Raw genomic sequence first — 21,178 nt, forward strand, 5'->3', positions numbered from 1 at the left:
TTGGTTCAGTTCACTTGAGTCAGATAACCCTCCCCCAACCTTAATCTTAACCATAGTGTAACCAGGTGCTATCACTGATGAGTAATATAAAGCAACAAACTCCTCAATGGAGTGGAGCTCTGAAGGTCCGCAGCTAGACTCTGTTGGGGGTCTTATTCACTAGTCCTAGCTCCCAGTCATCAGTCAGTTCATTTTTTTAAAATATTGATTTGCAAAGTATTTTTGTTTAGGACTCAAAATATAAAAAAATATAGATTGAAGTATTAATTAAATTTTTGGATTAAAATGCCAACAGAAAAAAGGTAATGTTACAATGCTTCCATTTGCTGTTGTTCTTGTATGCATCCAAAATGACTGATGTTGACTTTTGAATGACTTTCAAGTGCTCAATTTGTCTGTATTTGTATGTTTTAGGAATGGTTCTGGATGACCTTTCAAATACTGGTTGCATACCAGCCACAGAGTGCAAATGCTCACTGCATGACACACAGTTCAACCTGGGAGAGATCGTCAAGCAGGAGTGTGAGGAATGGTGAGCATTTGTAACTTTTTCTTCCCAATTTGCTTGGATCAATGAGGCTTCAGAAAATGTGACAAATAACATTTTATACTCAGAATGCTGGACCCTTTAACATTCTTCTAATGTAGATCATTTATATGTTTTGAAATATATGTCAAGTATTAGGTGCATTGTTGGTCAAAATACCACCAAAGAGCAAAACTAACTTAAAAAGAAAGTTGAAAAATTGAAAAAGCATTACTGACAGACCGGAATTCAAAACATATTTCAAACAAAGCCTGAGGCAAGAGTGATGACATGCTTGCCTTAGAAGATAAGCCATTAAGCATAACATAAACTCAGGTTGAGGTTATGTGGAGTGAGCACTCTTGTGTAAATGTCTTAAACACTTAGAGTCTATTGCTTATGTACCACCAGCCTGTGTAACGCCGGTAAATGGATGTGTAAGAACCTGCCATGTTCTGCAACCTGCTCTGTGGAAGGTGGAATCCACATCACCACCTTTGATGGAAAGTCCTATACTTTCCATGGCAACTGCTACTACATCCTGACAAAGGTAATGTAGAATACACTCTGGGTATCCGCCTTAGAATAGTGGGTATGGGTAATGCAATCAGCTCGTCAAAAGAGGCACTTCATAGAAAATGTATTTTAAGGTTCACTCAAAATATGCATTATTTAGAAATATTTCACAATATAGTAATCATTTTTGAATCAGATTCCATTTTTGTGTAAGTAACTATACTGAAACAGTTATTTAAAGCATAACAGTGGTATATATCAAGAATGTCTTTATAGGTACTGTATATGCAGTAAATTAAAGGATTAATCAAAGGCTTTACTTTCAAATTAGCAAAAAACAACTCTTTATCTTATCAGTTGTTATCTTGTAAAGTTACAGAATGAATAAATCATTAAAGAACTATTACAAACAAAAGCGTTAAAAAACAATAATGATAACTTTTCTTTCTGGTCAAATATTTTACTTGTTTCTGGATTAGTAGCTTTTGTGGTCAGTACTTACATACTCACATGTAGATTCTTCATAATTGTTTGGTTTATCTTTAATTTTTCTCACATACTTGATGATAGCACTGGCTTCTTCTTCATAATGGTTTCCAGGAATACATGCATGTTACAGCACTGTCACGGTGCATGTGTTATTTGGTGATATGATAGTCACCATTTTATTGAAGAACAAGGGGGCCAAATGCCTTGTCTTCCATCAAGAAATAAACAAATGAGATTAAGAACATGAGGTTTACAATTTTGTTTCTCCATGATGAGTTCAATATATCTTATGGTTTCAGATTTCATCAAGCATTTCCTCTTTCTGTCACTCAACCTCAAAAAATAAATTACTAAGATACATATTTTTAATTAACAGAGATGCATGTAGGTCACTCTTATCTAAGTATCTATCTATTGTGGAAACTCTCCCAGACACAGACAGACGGACACCGATGGTTCACCCAACACACGTTTATTATACATTATTTACAGAGTAAAGTGCCACACACACAACCCCAAAACTCCCCCAAAGTTCATGCCTCACAATGCCTCTTCCTCTCTTCAAGCCGCCTCCTTTCCTCTCCTCCCGAGCTCCGTCTTTCTCCACTTACGACTCAAGCCATCGAATGAGGATGGCAGCCCCTTTTATACACACCCGGACGTGCTCCAGGTGCCTCCCGAATAGCTTCCGCCGGCACTCCCCAGTGTGGCAGAAGTACTGGCTGCGCACCCGGAAGGTGTCCCTGGTCTTCTTCCCCCCAGCACTTCCAGGGCTCTTCAGGCATTGGGGCACCCCCTGGCAGTGACAATGGGCCCCTATAGGGTTGAGCTTCTAATTTATGTTCCTGTGGTCCCCAAAGCCACCAGGGAGGTCGCCCCCTCGTGGTCTGGAGGAGGCGTAAGCTGGGTACCACCCCCAGCCACTCATCTATCTATCTATCTATCTATCTATCTATCTATCTATCTATCTATCTATCTATCTATCTATCTATCTATCTATCTATCTATCTATCTATCTATCTATCTATCTATCTATCTCTCTCTCAGGTGACACTGTCCCATTAAATCTTTTTAATTTTCTATTGACTCTGGCATTGTTCCTCCACCAGTGAGGCCTCATTCTACTTTTCTCTTGATTCCAAACTCATCCAAGCCTCATGCACAAAGTGATTTTAAAGGAATGATATATTTTATTAGGTATTTACCCCATGTAATGTGTAATGGTGGTTGAGAAAAACTACATGATTTGTGGTGCAAGAACTTCTAAAATTTGTCACACAAACAGGAAGCCCACTCACATGGTGTCATGCTTTTGAATTGAAGGCAAGTCTCTTGACCAACGAATAGGGTATGTGTGAAGTCCTTCAATTCAAAACTGCCACCCTGCATAAAAGGGCTTCCTGTTTGTGGACTACTTTCATTTTTCAGAGTTTTTTAACAATATTTTAGCAAAAAAATGCATGTGTTCTACATGTTGTGAGCATACGACTGGATGACTTGATATGTGAATTATGCAACACAAGAAAAATACAGTATGAGACTTTTTTCATGGAATTTGTGATTGTTTTTTGCTGTTGTCGAGCAGTGTTCTCTGTTGGGGCATGTTTTATTCAAAACTTTGCTCTCTCCTTTATCCACGAAAACATGAATTTTTTTTTTGAGACACCACTACAAACTATATGGGTTACGTAACATATTAAAAAATATAATTTTCAAGTGGAGCATTTCTTTAAACCCACTCACAAGGTCAGTTCTAAAGTAAGCAATGACCCTTCTTTGACTTTGACTTCTTTGGACATCAGGAAAGATCTTCACCTAGAAGATTATAGTATCCTTGCACTCTGCAGCCACAGTAACCCTTAGACTTTCAGATCTCCACAGTACCTTCCTGGTTGTCCATTTCCTTAAAATAATTCATTTTTGCATGTCAGAAACCCTGTGCAGACTATAATGTTTGTTTAACAGTACCAACTTCCTAAACATCGCTCCCCTAGAAATGTATGGCCACCACCTGTCAGCTTGACAATGTTCTCTGATACCATCCTTCTATCATCTCAAGTAGTATTGTAGGTTCTATAAAATTTGCCATGACACAAGAGAGATTGTCTGCATATATACTTTTAATATGGTACAATTAATAGAAGGCAAAAATACATTAAAATAGACTTTGCAGGGTGGCACAGTGGTGCAGTGGTAGCGCTGCTGCCTCACAGTTAGGAGACCTGGGTTTGCTTCCCGGTTTCTCCCTGCGTGGAGTTTGCATGTTCTCCCCGTGTCTGCGTGGGTTTCCTCCAGGCGCTCCGGTTTCCTCCCACAGTCCAAAGACATGCAGGTTAGGTGGATTGGCGATTCTAAATTGGCCCTAGTGTGTGCTTGGTGTGTGGGTGTGTTTGTGTGTGTCCTGCGGTGGGTTGGCACCCTACCCAGGATTGGTTCCTGCCTTGTGCCCTGTGTTAGCTGGGATTGGCTCCAGCAGACCCCCGTGACCCTGTGTTTGGATTCAGCGGGTTGAAAAATGGATGGATGGATGGATAGACTTTGCATATTTACAATTAAAATATACGCAAGTAAAGTGGTGAAGGTGAACAGTGAGAAACTTTGACCTGAACTTGTTATTACTGTTATACAGTTGTGGTGTTAAATTGGTCTTTAACTGACAGTGCTATGCCCACAACACCTTTGAGGCTTCAGACTGGATAAAGAGTTAAATAATTAATAATAATTAAACTTTAAATTTAAGCCACGGAATGATAAAATAAAATAACCTAGATCTCTTTAAGAGCTACCATTTTATCTATAACTGCTTCTTAAAGGAATGGGGTTGAAGCATGCTGGCTGCCTCACACCGCAATGACCTTTTCACTTTGTAACAAACAACAACAACAATGAAAAGAGTTGAACTTTCTTTCTTTCTTTCTTATAACTCATACCCTTTGTTATACTTAACACATACTGTTTTTGGGTTTTAACTCTCCTAATGATTGATACTCATTCTGCCATGTAGTGTCTACAAAAGGTATCTCACTTAGAGTTGGGCATGGGTGTGAAGTGTGGGGACAACTTATGGGCATCTTACACGATCCTTTTGGTGTTACAGTTTCTGCATCATCTTACGAGTACTGAGAACTGAGAGGTGACTGTGTGTAGAGGGTGTAGACCTATAAATACCTGGGAGTGCAGCTGGATGATAAATTGGACTGGACTGCCAATACTGTTGCTCTGTGGAAGAGAGGACAGAGCCGACTATACTTTCTTAGAAGGCTGGCGTCCTTCAACATCTGCAATAAGATGCTGCATATGTTGTATCAGATGGTTGTGGCGAGCGCCCTCTTCTACGTGGTGGTCTGCTGGGGAGGCAGCATAAAGAAGAAGGACGTCTCACACCTGGACAAACTGGTGAGGAAGGCAGGCTCTATTGTAGGCATGGAGTTGGACAGTTTGACATCTGTGGCAGAGCGACGGGCGCTGAGCAGGCTCCTGTCAATCATAGAGAATCCACTGCATCCACTGAACAGTATCATCTCCAGACAGAGGTGCAGCTTCAGCGACAGACTGCTTGCACTGTCCTGCCCCACTGACAGACTGAGGAGATCGTTCCTCCCCCACACTATGCGACTCTTCAATTCCACCTGTTATACCTGCATTTTTATCATTCTTTAATTTAATAGATAGATATTGTTTTTTATCAGTATGCTGCTGCTGGAGTTTGTGAATTTCCCCTTGGGGATTAATAAAGTATCTATCTATCTATCTATCTATCTATCTATCTATCTATCTATCTATCTATCTATCTATCTATCTATCTATCTATCTATCTATCTATCTATCTATCTATCTATCTATCTATCTATCTATCTATCTAAATTTCAATATCAGATATGTTCTGTGGAGGTAATGCACTGCCTCTCACTCTCTCTTTTCCATGCGCTCCCTTAGATTCCTGGAGTCAAGGGCTTCACTGTTTTAGTAGAACTAATTCCATGTGGCACTCAGCAGCTGGATGCTTGTATGAAAACTATGGTACTTCTGCCAGATAACAACAGGAACAACGTAAGTGAAGGCTCTTTGCAAAAATGTCACATTAGACTGCCTTTTGTGTAATGAAAAGGCTTTTTTTATCTCTCTGTTAATCAAGTTAATGCTGAATGGTAATTTGAATACTTTGTTTTAAAATATAATTTTATTTTTATACATGTTATTACAAAGACAGAAAAACTTATTTAAAATAGTTTTCTTATTTGAAGATAATTGTATTGCTCCATTAAAAACTAAGTGGATAGATATAGAGATGACAGTTTTTGATGTGGCACTTTGGTGACGCTGGTACAGCACACCTGCCTCTAGAATTTTAAATTGGATGCAGTTTTAATTACATCTTTTTCCCACTTTATGGCACTTGAAGCAACATTTAGAAATAGATACCTTTATATTTTCATGTTACTGACATTGTAAGTTGAGTCAAGTAGCTTTATTGTCATACCACCCATACAGCTTACAGTGGCACAAAATAACGTTGTTTTTCTGCTGGGAAATAACAAAACAATCTAAGGTCTTCAAAGTATTCAATTACTGATTTCTAATTGCAGGCATTGTCTTTTAAAACAGACGGGAGAGTTTTTCAGAATAATGCTGAAATCCACTTACCCTACGTAACAGGTAAAAAAGAGATGACATGGTTGCACTTGAATTTCTGGTATGAAAGTATATTTTCATTCTTTCTTTTAAAACTCTCTTGCCATACTTTTTAAATCAGCCAACATTAAGATCTTCAAGCCTTCATCTTTTCACATCATGATCCAGACAGAGGCTGGCCTTCAGATTCAACTACAACTGGTTCCCATAATGCAAATTTACGTTGCATTGGATCAGTCCAACAAAAAAAAGATGGAAGGTATGTGAGGGATTTGTGAACGTGGCTGGATGTGATGGAAATGCTTCTAAAAACAGTAATTTTAAGTAATATAAAACAGTTAATATATTTTTTGTATATTATTTTATTATACAAATATTTTTGTATATTATTTGACCAAAATAATTTTTCAGAGTTTTAAAGAAATTCAAACCTAAAAGTATTGTTGACCAGGATTTCCAATTATGCAAACTCTGCTTCCAATATTGTGAATGCTACGGAAAAGTGCAAAATAGGTAAAGGTTTATTCACAAGCTAACAAAAATGGAAACAATGGTTGGTTTTGTTTGTATGGCCTTTATCATTGTAGATGAATGAATATGACCACAACATAGCAAAGAATACCTTTAAAAATAAATAAAGACACTGCATTAGCCTAGACCCTTATGTAGACTGTGCAACTTCCAGGGAGCTTAGCAGCAGCCCCAAACCCTGAACACAACTGACACAAACTCAGTCACAGGTTGAAATATAATGATTTTATTCTATCCAGGATCTTTACTAGAATTCTCCCAAAGAGCACAGCACAGCAACAGAGATCTTCCTCCTTCTGTGCCCAAGTCCTCTTCCTTTAAGCAAGTGTTGGCCTCTGCTTCCAGACTCTGACTCTCTGAGGTGAAACAGATCAACTCATTTTATCCAGGACTCAAGAGTTCTGTTGCTAGGACATGGTCTGTTAGAAGTACTTCAATGTTATGCAGAAATCCCACAAAGTAGGGTGGCAAATCCCACACCACCCCCTGTCAGCACCCATAGAACCCAACATGGCTGCCCCATGGGACTACAAACCCAGCATGCCCTGTGGGCATCAAAACAGGTATCGAAGCCCAGGGATGCTATCATCTATCGTGTTGGGGGAGCAAATTATCTTGGCAAGTTACTTTTCCTTGTCTCTCCATTATGCTGGTCTCCCAACCAGGTAGGGGTGTTTTATAGAGTCCCTCCATGATGCCAGCATCTGCATGGCTTCATTGGCACACTCTGCCCATCTTCTGGTTGAGTCAGGGAACATCCTGCCTTTGTTTCTGTCCTAGCAGTTGTTTGGCTTCCCAGATGGCAAGAGTTGTTGAACCAACGTAAAATAAAAAATGAGGCGTCGCGCACAGAAAAAAGGAGTCAGACCACAGAAAAAAGGAGCACGAAACCCATTGCACACGAAACGGGACACACACAAAGAGGAGGATTCAACAAGCCCCTAGCACACAAAAAAAAAGAAGCCGCGAGTACCACACAAAGCCCATTGGACACGAAATGGGACAGACTACGGACATAGCACACGAAACGTACACAAAAACGACGATTCACACCCACGACCACAGTAACATAAATAACAAATGACACACAAAGCCCCATTTCTAAATGAACCGTCCGTATTAAACATACGTCATCTCAACACGTTCACAATATGCAGCATAGGTAGATCTCATTACAATGAGGCACTATTAACCGTTCAACCGCAGAAAAGGCTCCATATTAACAGTGAGTGCGATCCTCCTTATTACTTATCCATATTTCTCACGCTCAAGAACAAACAAGTCATGAATTCATGATCACGGGTACAAAACGATACCGCTCGGATAACGGGACCAAACACAATTCACACTATGCAGCATAGGTAGATCTCATTACAATGAGGCACTATTAACCGTTCAAGCGCAGAAAAGGCTCTATATTAACAGTGAGTGCGATCCTCCTTATTACTTATCCATATTTCTAGAAGAAAAAATGTCTCGGCTCCAAAAACGCAAAGCTCAACTAACACAGTTACAGAAACGAACCCAAATGGACAGACACACTGAACGTAGACGCATGCAGGGCGCATCTCACAGTGCTGCATCGACACAGGCACGGCTTCAAAACGAAACACCTCCTGTCTCAGACATACAGAAACGGCAGCGAGGGGACAAAATAAATAAACGCAGACGTCTACACCGCGCATCTCAAATGCCGGAAAACAAGCAGGCAAGGCTCCAAAAAGAGAAAGCTCAACTGACCGACATACAAAAACGGGCAAGGCTCAATACAAACAATGCACGCCGTAAATTACAACGAGCTTCTCACACAGCACAGGCAAATCGATTACAGCTCCAAAACAACACGTCCCAAATACTGGACATACAACGACGCGCCTCTCAAATGGCACAAGCAAAACATACACGTCACGGACATCAACGACAGACACCTGCTAAACGCTTGCGTTAGCTGACAACGCGTTCAATAATGAGTCCACTATTCAGGAAAATTCATTAGGATTAATGAATGTCATTTGCAATCATTGTCATTCACTTAACTTCCCTGAAGAAACAACTAGCAATACAAGTAATGAATTTACACGTTGTTCTCAAATGGGTCAAATTAGACTGCCTCCTTTACATTCATATCCTGAATATCCACAGAACCTTCCTAGGGTTACCACTTTTAATACAAAAAAATAAGGGACGCATACTGCAGCGGGGGCCACATCCCAGTGCCAACACTTTGCAGACTCTACTTAAAAGACCCGCCCTCCTCACTGGACAGTTAAAATGACCAATCAAAATAACGATGACATCAAGTATTACCCAATCAAAAGTAGGAAAGGAGGCATCTTCATAAAATGCGTGTGGGATGATTTGCATGAGACGCTGCTTTAAAAAAATGATAAAAAAAATACGGGACAAAACCCGTCCTGTATTGATTCAAAACGGGACGCGCAATTTAATTCTCAAATACGGGACGATTCCGTATTTTACAGGACGGTTGGCAACCCTGCCCATTACTAAATGAACCGTCCGTATTAAACATACGTCATCTGAACACATTCAAATTAGGCAGCATAGGTCGATCTCATTATACTGATCCACTATTAACCGTTTAACCACAGAAAAGGCTCCATATTAACAGTGAGTGTGATCCTCCTTATTACTTATCCATATATCTAACGCTGAAGAACAAACAAGTAATGAATTCACGATCACAGGTACAAAACGATACGGCTCAAGTGACGGGACTAAACACACAAACCCGCATGAAAAAAAAAAACAATACACGTCAGCGCATACAACGCGCTTCTGAAACCCCGGAAGAAAAAATGTCTCGGCTACAAAAACGCAAAGCACAACTAACACATTAACAGAAACGAGCGCAGATGGACAGACACAATGAACGTACACGCATACAGCACGCGTCTCAAACTGCTGCATCGAAACAGGCAAGGGTTCAAAACGAAACACCTCGAGTCTCAGAGATACAAAAACGGCAGCGAAGGGACAAAATAAATAAACGCAATTCATGACAATTCATTGGGATTACTGAATGTCATTTGCAATCATTATCATTCACTTAACTTCCCTGAAGAAACAACTAGCAATACAAGTAATGAATTTACACGTTATTGTCAAAAGGGTCAAATTAGACTGCCTCCTTTACATTCATATCCTGCATATCTACAGAAGCTTCTAACTGGCCAAGTACCTGAAAGTGAAAACTTTATGAACTGCATTAGATCCTACAATAGTTCATTTGCTTTTGCATCTAATGCCATCCAGTCACTTACTCAACACCATTGATAAACTTCTACAAACGTTGATAAATAATAATATTCCCTTTGGAGCAAAGGTACTTTTATTAGGGGGAGATTTTACACAGTGCTTAGCTATTGTTCCACATTCCATGCGCTCGGCTATTCTGCAGTCCACCTTAAAATACGCAGACAATTGGCATTGCTTTCAAAAGAGTTATGGAGATATTTGGAACAGCAATCTCATTACACCAAATAACCCTTTTAACACAACAAACTATATTATGTCCAAAAAATATTAATGTTGATCACATTAGTAACCAGGTCATTTCATTACTTCCTGGAGTTGCACAGCTCTTTCTAAGATCTGACAAAGTTGACTCTGATGACGACAATGACCATCTTAATTTCCCCTTAGAATATTTGAACACTATTAACCCAGACGGATTAACACAACACAATCTTAGCCTTAAAAACGGAACAATAATCATGCTATTAAGAAACCTTAACACTAAACAGTGTTTATGCAATGCTACACGTTTAGTCATCAACACCATGCCACACAATGTTATTAAAGCAAAACTTCTTACAGAATCACATGCTAACAATACTGTTCTAATTCCTACAATTACCTTACAACTTCTGACCTGGAATTACCTTTTACACTTAAACGGCGACAGTTCCCCATTAAACCTACCTTGGCCACGACCATCAACAAATCACAAGGACAAACAATACACAAAGTTAGCATCTACCTCTCTGAGCCCGTTTTTGGACATGCACAACTTTATTTGCTTCCTATATGCGTCATCTACACCTTCACACTATGCTATATCTCATTCATACATCACGCTCTTTGTAATTTCACAACACCAGGGGTTGGCGAGCGAAGCGAGCAGGGGGCGGAGCCCCCTAGTCTAATCTAATCTAATTAGAACAAAATCAGATAAAGAAAATTAACAGAAAATGTAATATTGGAAAATTAAACCTGATCAGCAACAAAGTGTGATTACAAAAATGTAGATTACTTTTATTTATGGGGACATTAGGAAGGCAAGCCCAAACGTAGCACCTTCTATATAATTGTAATACTAATATAACCAAGAAAGCAACATAATCTCTAATAGAACAGGTGCCATAGTGCCATTGCTGTTTCACTGCTCGAGGTGACTGAGTTGGAATCCTTTCCTGGTCACAATTTGATTCATTAAACAGTATAACATATTTAATTAATTATATAATTAATGGTATGAGATTTTTGAGATCCTCTGCATGGCTGCATGGGTCTTTCCTGAGTACTTCAGTTTTGGTTCCACATTCCAAGTACAAGTTTATTAGGTAAAGTGATGACTCTAAATTTGCCCCAGCAATGGACTGGTGTCGAGCCAGCAGTATTTCTTATCTGACACCAGATGCCTCTGGGATAAACTTTGGCTTCTTGAGATGATGTAATGAAATATGCAGGTTTGAGAATGATGTAATTCCTATGTAATCTTTTATGTAATTAATATAAATAAGGACAATATCTACAACAATATTAATAACAACTTCTTGTACCCTTCTAGAACAATATGCTGAACACTGGTGCTCTAAACTTCGGGTTGAAAAAGGAGACTTTTCTAAATGTCATGCTATGGTTGACCCTCAAGAATACTATAAGGTATAGATGAAACTGTTTCTGTTACCTAAAAAGAGACAATCATTTACTATGCACCACATAGTTTATGGATTCCTTCAACACTTTAGGCTATAACACACATTTCTTGATCATTTTTTTTGGAATTGTGTATAGTGCTGCAACCAGCTGGCTCCAGTTAAACTTATTTCACAATGTATCCTTGAACACCTAATGAAAATCACCGACAAACAGAGCACTTCCCCTGTGAGAAATGCTTTGGTGAATTTTACTAATCAACACTATTTCCAATTTCCATTTCTAAAGATTTGAAGTAAAACATAATTTTATTTAAGTATTTATTTTATTTACTGTACAGTGAGACCTGAACAATCAATGTCATCCATACAGTAGACTATCTGATTTTAAAGCTTAAGATTGTTGGTTTGGCCACCAAATTTAACTCCTTGTGCGATTCTGCCCAGCATTCTTTAACTTTTTTAAATAATATGTGAAAGTTGTCTTGAAGAAGGTAGAATGTATTACTAAGTCTGTAATACATAACAACAGTAGCAAATTATAATGTAGAAGAGTATAATATAGAAGTGTGCATTAGGAATAACATTGTAGCTTACCACACATTCAATTCCAGTTTGGAAGAATTGGATTTGTGAACTGGGTACTTACTAGTCACATGTTTGTGTGTATTGTCTGTTGTTCATTCTTTTTTGAATGTGAGAGGGCACTGATTAGGTTAAAATATGTATGTAAAAAGGAGGTATAAATATTTTCAACATAGAATTTATTGTACAATTACTTAAGCCATAAGTACACTCTTAAAAATAAAGGTGCCAGAGGAGAACTGTTTTTCGTTTTGAAAAGACCCATCCACATGAATGAACCCTGTATTTATTTAGATCCATAACAGGCCCATACAGAAAATAACAATGAATAGATGGTAACAGATTTCTGAAATACCAATATATCTTGATTGTAAAGGGACTTTTCCTACATACAATCACGCAAACTGAGTTTGGATGTTCTTAATTGTTTAGTTCTTTTACTTGTCCTGCTAGGCAGCCCATCATATGTTAAAGATTTCATTTTTTTCAGCACATAAAGAACCAACTTCATATACAAATAATCCTTCCCAGAAAGAAATTAAGCTTTGTCAAGAAATAGTTCTATGAGGAACCACATAACCCAATAAAGACCCATAAATTGCTATTAAGGAGCCGTTATTTTCAAGAGTGTAGCCTGATGCCTTGCATTTCCATGTTCTCCCATGACAGTATGTGTTTTCTGTCCACATTGCACAGATTAGGTTAAGTTAATTGTCTTCTCTAATTTGACCCAACATTAGTGAGGATGTTTTTGTTCATGAGTGTACCCTATGACAGACCAGCAGTAAATCAACTGTCATCTAGTGCTGTTGGGATAGACACCTGGAATTGGACTAAACAGAGGTTTATTTTTCATTCCTTGTGCACTTATTTATCTCTAAGAATGCTACAATGTATTCATTTATTTTTGGTTAGAAATGCAAATACTCCACCTGCATCTCTGAGAAGAGTGAAGACTGCTTGTGTGCAACACTGTCCTCATATGTGAGGGCCTGTATGGCTAAGGGCATCACCTTGGAAGGGTGGAGAAAGAATGTCTGTGGTGAGTTAAAAGCTCTATCGCTGTGTCTATGGATTATAAATAATGCCTTGGAATGTAAGGGTGTGATCCCAAGGGAACCAGGTTGCTTAGAACATACAGGTATGGCCTTATAGCTGATAGGAGGGCTAGAACAAGAGAGCTGTAATTTTATCATGGCTCGACCTTGTAAATGCACAACGGCTCAATAGCACAAGAGTTGATATGCCCTTTGGAATACAGTACATCAGCTTTATCTTTAGACTACTGCAGTAGCTTCAGTCTAAGAGTCACCTCTGAGATAAGATTGCCAGGAGGACGCAGATTTTAAAAACAAATTGTCAATGTCTGTGCTGTGTTGATCCTGTTGAGCATGCTGGTAAAGTCAGCAGATATGAAGACTGTGCAAAGGGAAATTTTTCTGGGTCCGGGGAGACCCTTAACATTGAACACAACTGTTCTTCAAACCAGGGATGGTAGAGCTCCAGGGCTGAAGAGAAGAAACACAAGACAAGTTCTCCTTATCTGTAAATTGGCAAGAATTATATGCTATATATATCGTATCACAGAAAAGACTGTGGTAAGTTTATGAATGACGTCTAATAATAGTAGAAAGACAATGTGTCCATCCCGGCACCTAACCAAAAGCTGATGGTATGGCTAGGAGTAGTAGTTATGTCAGGGAAGTCTGGCAAGTTCAACATTTTGATCTTTTAGCCTGCAACACTGACACAGGTTCGTTGACCGCCACCTTCCTCAATATCCCAATTTCACCTGTAGAAGGTTTTGCATGGAAGGTTTGTGTGTTTCTTGGTTTGTGCAGAAATGTCCAGTATATCATCCTAGTCAGGAGCTTGTAATGACAAGTTTATTGTTACCTTGACCAAAGGTGTCCAGCATTGGGAGGCATTTGACATTCAACTTCTACTAGACTGGTAAAAGACAGGGCCAAAATGGGAACTATAGGAAGAATAACAGGTTAAAATTTAGTTAGCTCTGCCTGAAACAAATAGTTCATTGACTATGTAACATTTCTAAGTACCCACTGCAAATTCCTCAGTTTATTCTTCTCATAATTTGTTTTCCTTTCCCTTGCAAACAGTTAAGTATGCAGAAAGCTGTCCTGCTACACAAATCTTCTCCTATGGTATAAAGAGCTGCCAACAGACCTGCCACTCCCTCAGCATGGGTAGTCAGGCTTGCACTATGAATTTCAAACCCATGGATGGATGCTCTTGCCCAGAAGGTTTTTACCAGAATGACCAAGGGAGCTGTGTGCCTAAGGCAAAGTGCCCATGCTACCATAAAGGAGACAGGATTAAACCTGGAAAATCTATAATGATACAAGATGAAAGATGGTGAGTCAAAAGGATTGGCCTTCAATCTTACACTGCAACCTGGTGGTTCAGATTTTATACTATAAACCACACTTTTTTAGCTTTGAATGCTCTTATTGGCTTGCTGTTTTGACACTGAGCAAATCATATTAAGGAATACAAAATAATAAAGAATAAAAAATATGTCTTCACTGACATGTGGTGTCATATACTTCTAGACCACCATTAGACAGATTTCCTCAAGAAGAGTTCAATGTAAAGTTAGGGGTAATTTTAGATAGATAGATAGATAGATAGATAGATAGATAGATAGATAGATAGATAGATAGATAGATAGATAGATAGATAGATAGATAGATAGATAGATAGATAGATAGATAGATAGATAGATAGATAGATAGATAGATAGATAGATAGATACTTTATTAATCCGAAGGGGAAATTCACATACTCCAGCAGCAGCATACTGATACAAAAAACAATATTAAATTAAAGATTGATAACAATGCAGGAAAAAGCAGACAATAACTTTGAATAATGTTAACGTTTACCCTCCCAGGTGGAATTGAAGAGTCACATAGATTGGGGGAGGAACGATCTTCTCAGTCTGTCAGTGGAGCAGGACAGTGACAGCAGTCTGTCGCTGAAGCTGCTCCTCTGTCTGGAGATGACACTGTTTAGTGGATGCAGTGGATTCTCCATAATTGATAGGAGCCTGCTGAGTGCCCGTCGCTCTGCCACAGATGTCAAACTGTCCAGCTCCATGCCAACAATAGAGCCTGCCTTCCTCACCAGTTTTTCCAGGTGTGAGGTGTCCTTCTTCTTAATGCTGCTTCCCCAGCACACCACCGCATAGAAGAGGGCGCTCGCCACAACCGTCTGATAGAACATCTGCAGCAACTTATTGCAGATGTTGAAGGACGCCAGCCTTCTAAGGAAGTATAACCGGCTCTGTCCTTTCTTACACAGAGCATCAGTATTGGCATTCCAGTCCAATTTATCATCCAGCTGCACGCCCAGGTATTTATAGGTCTCCATCATCTGCACACAGTCACCTCTGATGATCACGGGGTCCATGAGGGGTCTGGGCCTCCTAAAATCCACCACCAGCTCCTTGGTTTTGCTGGTGTTCAGGTTTAGGTGGTTTGAGTCGCACCATTTCCTTGATTAGGTCCCTATACTCCTCCTCCTGCCCACTCCTGATGCAGCCCACGATAGCAGTGTCGTCAGCAGACTTTTGCATGTGGCAGGACTCCGAGTTGTATTGGAAGTCCGATGTATATAGGCTGAACAGGACCGGAGAAAGTACAGTCCCCTGTGGCACTCCTGTGTTGCTGACCACAATGTCAGACATGCAGTTCCCGAGACGCACATACTGAGGTCTGTCTTTAAGATAGTCCATATAAAGTATAAAGTATATAAAGAAGTATAGTCCATATAAACTAGCTTAATCCAATGTCATAATTGGGATCTATCTCAGCAGCATCGGGCAAAAGACAGGGGACCAACTATGAAATCACACTTTTAGAAGCACTCACACTTTTGCAGACTAGGATAGTTTGGAGTTATCATTTAGTTTACCAGAAATGCCTCTGATATCGGTGGCGCCGTGGGTAGCGCTGCTGCCTCGCAGTTAGGAGACCTGGGTTCGCTTTCTGGGTCCTCCCTGCAGTTTAATTTGTCTACAGGTCAAATGATGTTAGCAACTTGAAGACAGAAGGATGTTTTTGCCCAGATGGAACCACTTTGTTCAGTTCAAACTCTGACATCTGCGTGAAGAAATGTGGCACGTACACATAGGTTCATTTGATTTTCAGATTATATTGTACTATTTTAGAGTTATTAAAAATGTGGTACTAATTTGGCACATAATACATTTCTTGTTTGTCTGTCATTGCTCAATAAACATTTTCAAATCATGTACAGCAGAACAGTCAAGCCCAGTTTTTGCCAAGCTACTGTATCTGTAGGGTTTCATTTCTAGGCATCTTTCAAGGGCTCATTCGTGTCTGGTTTAATTAGGTCTATCAAAGAATCAGGCAAAACTACTTATCAGCCTTTTACAGTATTATTTTTTTCATAAAACTGTGTTCAACTCTTATAACTGTTATACCATAACATAGTACATAGAGAATTGTTAAGCCAAATCACAAAACCAAAATACAGAAGCCAAAGTCATATGTGAATGAGCTTCCAAACCCCAATATGCCGTTTGCAAACACTTGCTTATTTATTTCAATGTCTTCCTTTGAAGTCTAGCTTATGTGTGTCACCAGCTTTTACAACCTGTCAGGATAACTTAACTTATAATAAAAATAAGGTAGGAGAAATGCAAACAACCTGCAAAATGGCAAAGCTAATGGGGAAAAAAACAAAATGGCAATATGAAATATTTCAAGCAATAACAATTAATTATGTGTATAAAATCAGTCAAATGATCTTAATGAATTCCTAACAAACACTAATGCAGAAATAAGTTACTAATGTGCTCTGTACATCTGAATATTAAAATTTCATGACTTGGTGCAGAAACATTTAAACAGGAATGATGAAGAAACCACCAAGGCAGAATAAAAATCAGTACAGTAAATTAATGAACAGAAAGCAGATGCTTGGACGTTGTGAGCTTATTATGAGTTGAAAGAGAAGAGCTACAGGTGACTTGTAGCAGTGCACCATGCTCATATCTATAGTGTTTGATTTTGTAGTTTTGCTTTTATAATATCTCAAATCAGTTGTCTAACTATAATTATTACATGATAATACAACTCCAAAAAATGGTAAGATTCTAAAATATTATTAAAAATAACGTGTTATTCTTCTTCTTCTCATAGGATGCCTTGATCCCAATAATGTACCTCGGGAGGTAAGAATAAATCAATTATTTCATTTCATGTCTCTAAATTTTACCTATAAATAGATAACATTTAGTATAAGGCAGGGTGGTAAAAAAATTTCAGAAAAGAATTCTCTTTTCCAGACAGCAATTCACAGATCAATTGCACAAAGTCCTCTCCTATTATTCCTAAGCAAGTTCGTAACATGCTATATCCAATAAGGATGGCTTCTGCCTGAGAAAAACAAGATACTCTTTTCTGAAAGAGAATCATGAACTTATGTTTTGATATCCAGTGCTAGCTACCCAGTGTAAAATTTCACAAAAAATATTTATATATAAGAAATACATACAAAATAATTTCTGTCACACTAAAATCAATATTTGTCACTTGTTTCCACAAGTTTGGAGAGAAGTTTGCATACAACTGCCAGGACTGCATTTGTGATGAGGACACAAAGACTGTCAAGTGTGTAGATCATTCATGCCCTGTCATCCCAGAACCCAACTGCAATGACCCAGGCTTTGTGCTTTCCAACGAGACAAGTGTGGATGATCCTTGCTGCACAGAACTGATCTGCAGTAAGTCATGCCAAGGATCATCTTGCAATATTTTACTCATGTGAATATACCTTAGGCTATAGTTAAATTGGCAAGAAGGGTGACGGGTTTATAAAATAATATATTAAACAAATAGCTGTAAAAGATATACGTTGCCCACAGTTGCAGTATGTTCAAGCCTGTCATTATTATTTTCAGTCTAAAAAAAATTATTTAGTGAAAATGATATCATATGGGTGACTATCAATATAATTTGCTCTGCCTAAGCTAATGATGACACAAAATGTTGTACATTAAATCACAGTGTCACATAATTTGTCAGTAAACAAACAATACTTCATCCTGACATATTAGAATTATGTTAGTATCTATACAATTCTTAGCTAAATCAAATTTATTTTCCCATATTAGAAGATTGTTTTCAGTTTATCACAGATCTGTATCACTTCCATTCATGTTGATGATTTTGCCTTTTAAAAGGCCTCTGCTAGCCAAATTAAAATGCAGTTAGTGTCCTTTTTAATTCTTTCCTTTTCTATCTGGAAATACCACTCCTGGAAGCCAATTTGTTTTAACTTTATATTTTGCTTTGATTTACCAGGATGCAACATTTCTTTGTGCAGGCCAAATGACCTAAAATGCAGCACTGGATTCCAGTTAGTTACAAAAATAGAAGAATGGAAATGCTGCCTTGTCTACACCTGTGGTAAGTCAGTGAAAGGAGAAGTCACCTGTCAACTTCTGTGGAGGAGCCCACAGACAGACTCTCAGTACTAACATTTGTGCTTCTTCCTTTTGCAGAGCCAAAGGATGTTTGTGTCCTCAATTCTGTGGAATACCAGGTAAGTCATATGGAACTTTTCCATGTAGCGTTTCAATTCTAGAGCAGTAAGTTGCAGTTTTAAGGTTTTATTCACTCATTATAATACAAAAAAACAGAATTCGTCTAGTCAGGTGAATTCACAGAGAAAGGGAACAAAACACATAAAGGTAATATGTACACAATTGAAAACAAGATTTACTCTAAGATCAGTTTTCAAAAATCATTTTAAAACACAGTAATGGGTGTCTTTCATTAACTGAGATAATTCCTACTTTCTTCAGCATTACCCTTAATTGGACCTTTATTGTGTCATCTACATCAGCACCAATAATTCTGTCTGCCTGTTTGGTATCCTGTTGGATTTTGCTTATATTTAAATTTTTTCATTCCACTAACCAAGCAATGGAGATGAAAATAATGACTGACTGGATCCCTCTGCAGTAAAAGGAAAACATGAGGTCCCTGTCCACAATGAATAATCTATAACATTATACCATATCTCACCGAAAATAATGCAGGGTCTTATATTAATTTTTGCTCCAACAGATATACTAGAGCTTATTTTCGGGGGATATCTTATATTTATTCATGTACAACAATATACTGTACATTTATCCAAATACGGTCATATCATCTTCTGGAATATCGTCATAACTCTCCACATTCAAACCCTGAATTTCAGCCTGAATTTCTTGCTACTCCAGCCGCTTTTAGGATCCTCCAGGGTCGATGTGCGGACTTTTTTTTTTTTTTTTTTGCACCTTTACAATACCATCAGAATGTATGGCGGCATATTTGAGCCATAGAGGAAAAAAAAATAAGGACATAATAAAAATGTCTATTTTGTGATTAAAGTGGAAATTTCAGCTTTAACCTTGTAGTTTACTTTATCATTAAAGCAGACTGTCATAAACGTCTTCTTTAAACCGACCCACTTGTTAAATCGCTACATGCTTCTGGGGCTTCCTCCTGACCTGACAGCAGCATCGCCACACAGATCACATTAAATTTATAATATTCCAGCTCTCTGCACATTTAGAATTCTTAGATTTACACTTGCTATCACTTTCATGATGAAATGCATTAAAAATATGTATGTTACATTTTACAGATAAATCGTTAACTTTGTTTAAATAATAAATACTGCTAATAGTTACACATATGGAGTGGCACTGTGGCAGAGTGTTAGCGCTGCTGTCTCGCAGGGAGTCACGTCCCTTGTGATCCCTGTCTGGAGTTTGCATGTTTTCCTGGTGGGTTTCCACAGTGTGCTCAGTTTTCCATCCAAAGACATAAAGGTTTGGGGATTTGGTGAACCTACAATGATGCTGGAATGGGTGCATCCCCGAATTGATGGATGTAATCATTAAGCATCCTTTTCAGAGATATTGTGGCAAGGTGTCCTCGGAATTTAATGGATGTTTTGGGCACACGCGCCACATCGTGTGAAGTATAAACCTGGCCTTAGGCGCCTTACTTTTCAGCTGATGATCTTGAGTTGTGCTTATTTTTGGGGTAGGGCTTATTTTCAGGGAAACACTGTAAATGATGTGGTTTCCTGTATTCAGGTTCTACTATAGTTTTTCTGCTATTTCTCACACAACCACAAGAGGGGGCCATAATACCATTTCTTTGGTCTTTTCAACATTCAAAGAAAAATGGTTATTGGTTCATTCACCTCTTTTAGTGGATTGATATAAATGTTTTCATCATCCTCAGATATGCATCCTACAATAATTGTGCCATCTGCAAGTATGCACAAGCTAAATACAGTAGCATTCTAAGACATTGCAAATCAATTTAAAACAAGTCTTATGTTGAGTGTATTGAATTTGAAAAACCTTTAAAATAAACTTGTTTATGCTTATATTTAAAGTGATTTATTATAACAATGAACAAGGTAGTCCTAAAAATGTGAGACAGTCCCTCTTAAAAAAATCACAAAAAAACAGTCTACTCACCAACATACAAGTATATTGTTATTTCATACTCGCATACTGTTTTCCAAATATGTCACCATGGAGATCTGAAGGTCTCCTCATGTAACAACTTCAACTCCACTCATTGCTAACTTGTTCCATTAATCGATACTTAAGGGGAAGGTGACATGAAATATTATATTTCCTGTAACACTGATTGCTGTCCTGCTTCTTTTGTCCGTAGGTTGGAGTTCCAGTTCCGCTAGATAAATGCCAGACATGTGTCTGCAGCCAGGAAATCGATCCTAAAGATAAACTACACATCATTAACTGTGTGCCTATGATATGTGATGAGACTTGTGAGCCGGTGAGTCCTCCTCTTCTACTTTATTAGTGATAATGCCTTATTCACATCAATGGAGTTACAATTGAGTGTAAAGCTTTCTGCTTATTACCAGTACTTTGTGTTCTTTTGCATTTAGAGCTTGCAAAGTGATCAGTCTCTGA

At 38.4% G+C, this 21,178-nt stretch overlaps 1 protein-coding gene across 1 annotated transcript in view; it reads left to right on the forward strand.

Moving 5' to 3' along the window:
- Nucleotides 1-21,178, forward strand: part of LOC114645307 (mucin-2-like) — a 32,564-nt gene that overhangs the window by 9,913 nt on the left and 1,473 nt on the right. The window contains exons 5-16 of the mRNA XM_051922500.1: nt 415-532; nt 938-1,076; nt 5,468-5,581; nt 6,118-6,187; nt 6,285-6,426; nt 6,615-6,676; nt 11,505-11,599; nt 13,093-13,219; nt 14,298-14,553; nt 18,553-18,635; nt 18,731-18,771; nt 20,916-21,038. Of these exons, the coding sequence (XP_051778460.1) occupies nt 415-532; nt 938-1,076; nt 5,468-5,581; nt 6,118-6,187; nt 6,285-6,426; nt 6,615-6,676; nt 11,505-11,599; nt 13,093-13,219; nt 14,298-14,553; nt 18,553-18,635; nt 18,731-18,771; nt 20,916-21,038 (1,370 nt within the window). The remainder of the gene's footprint in view (nt 1-414; nt 533-937; nt 1,077-5,467; nt 5,582-6,117; nt 6,188-6,284; nt 6,427-6,614; nt 6,677-11,504; nt 11,600-13,092; nt 13,220-14,297; nt 14,554-18,552; nt 18,636-18,730; nt 18,772-20,915; nt 21,039-21,178) is intronic.

The sequence above is a fragment of the Erpetoichthys calabaricus genome, chromosome 2, assembly GCF_900747795.2.
Source record: "Erpetoichthys calabaricus chromosome 2, fErpCal1.3, whole genome shotgun sequence".
In the NCBI taxonomy this organism is placed as follows: domain Eukaryota; kingdom Metazoa; phylum Chordata; class Cladistia; order Polypteriformes; family Polypteridae; genus Erpetoichthys; species Erpetoichthys calabaricus.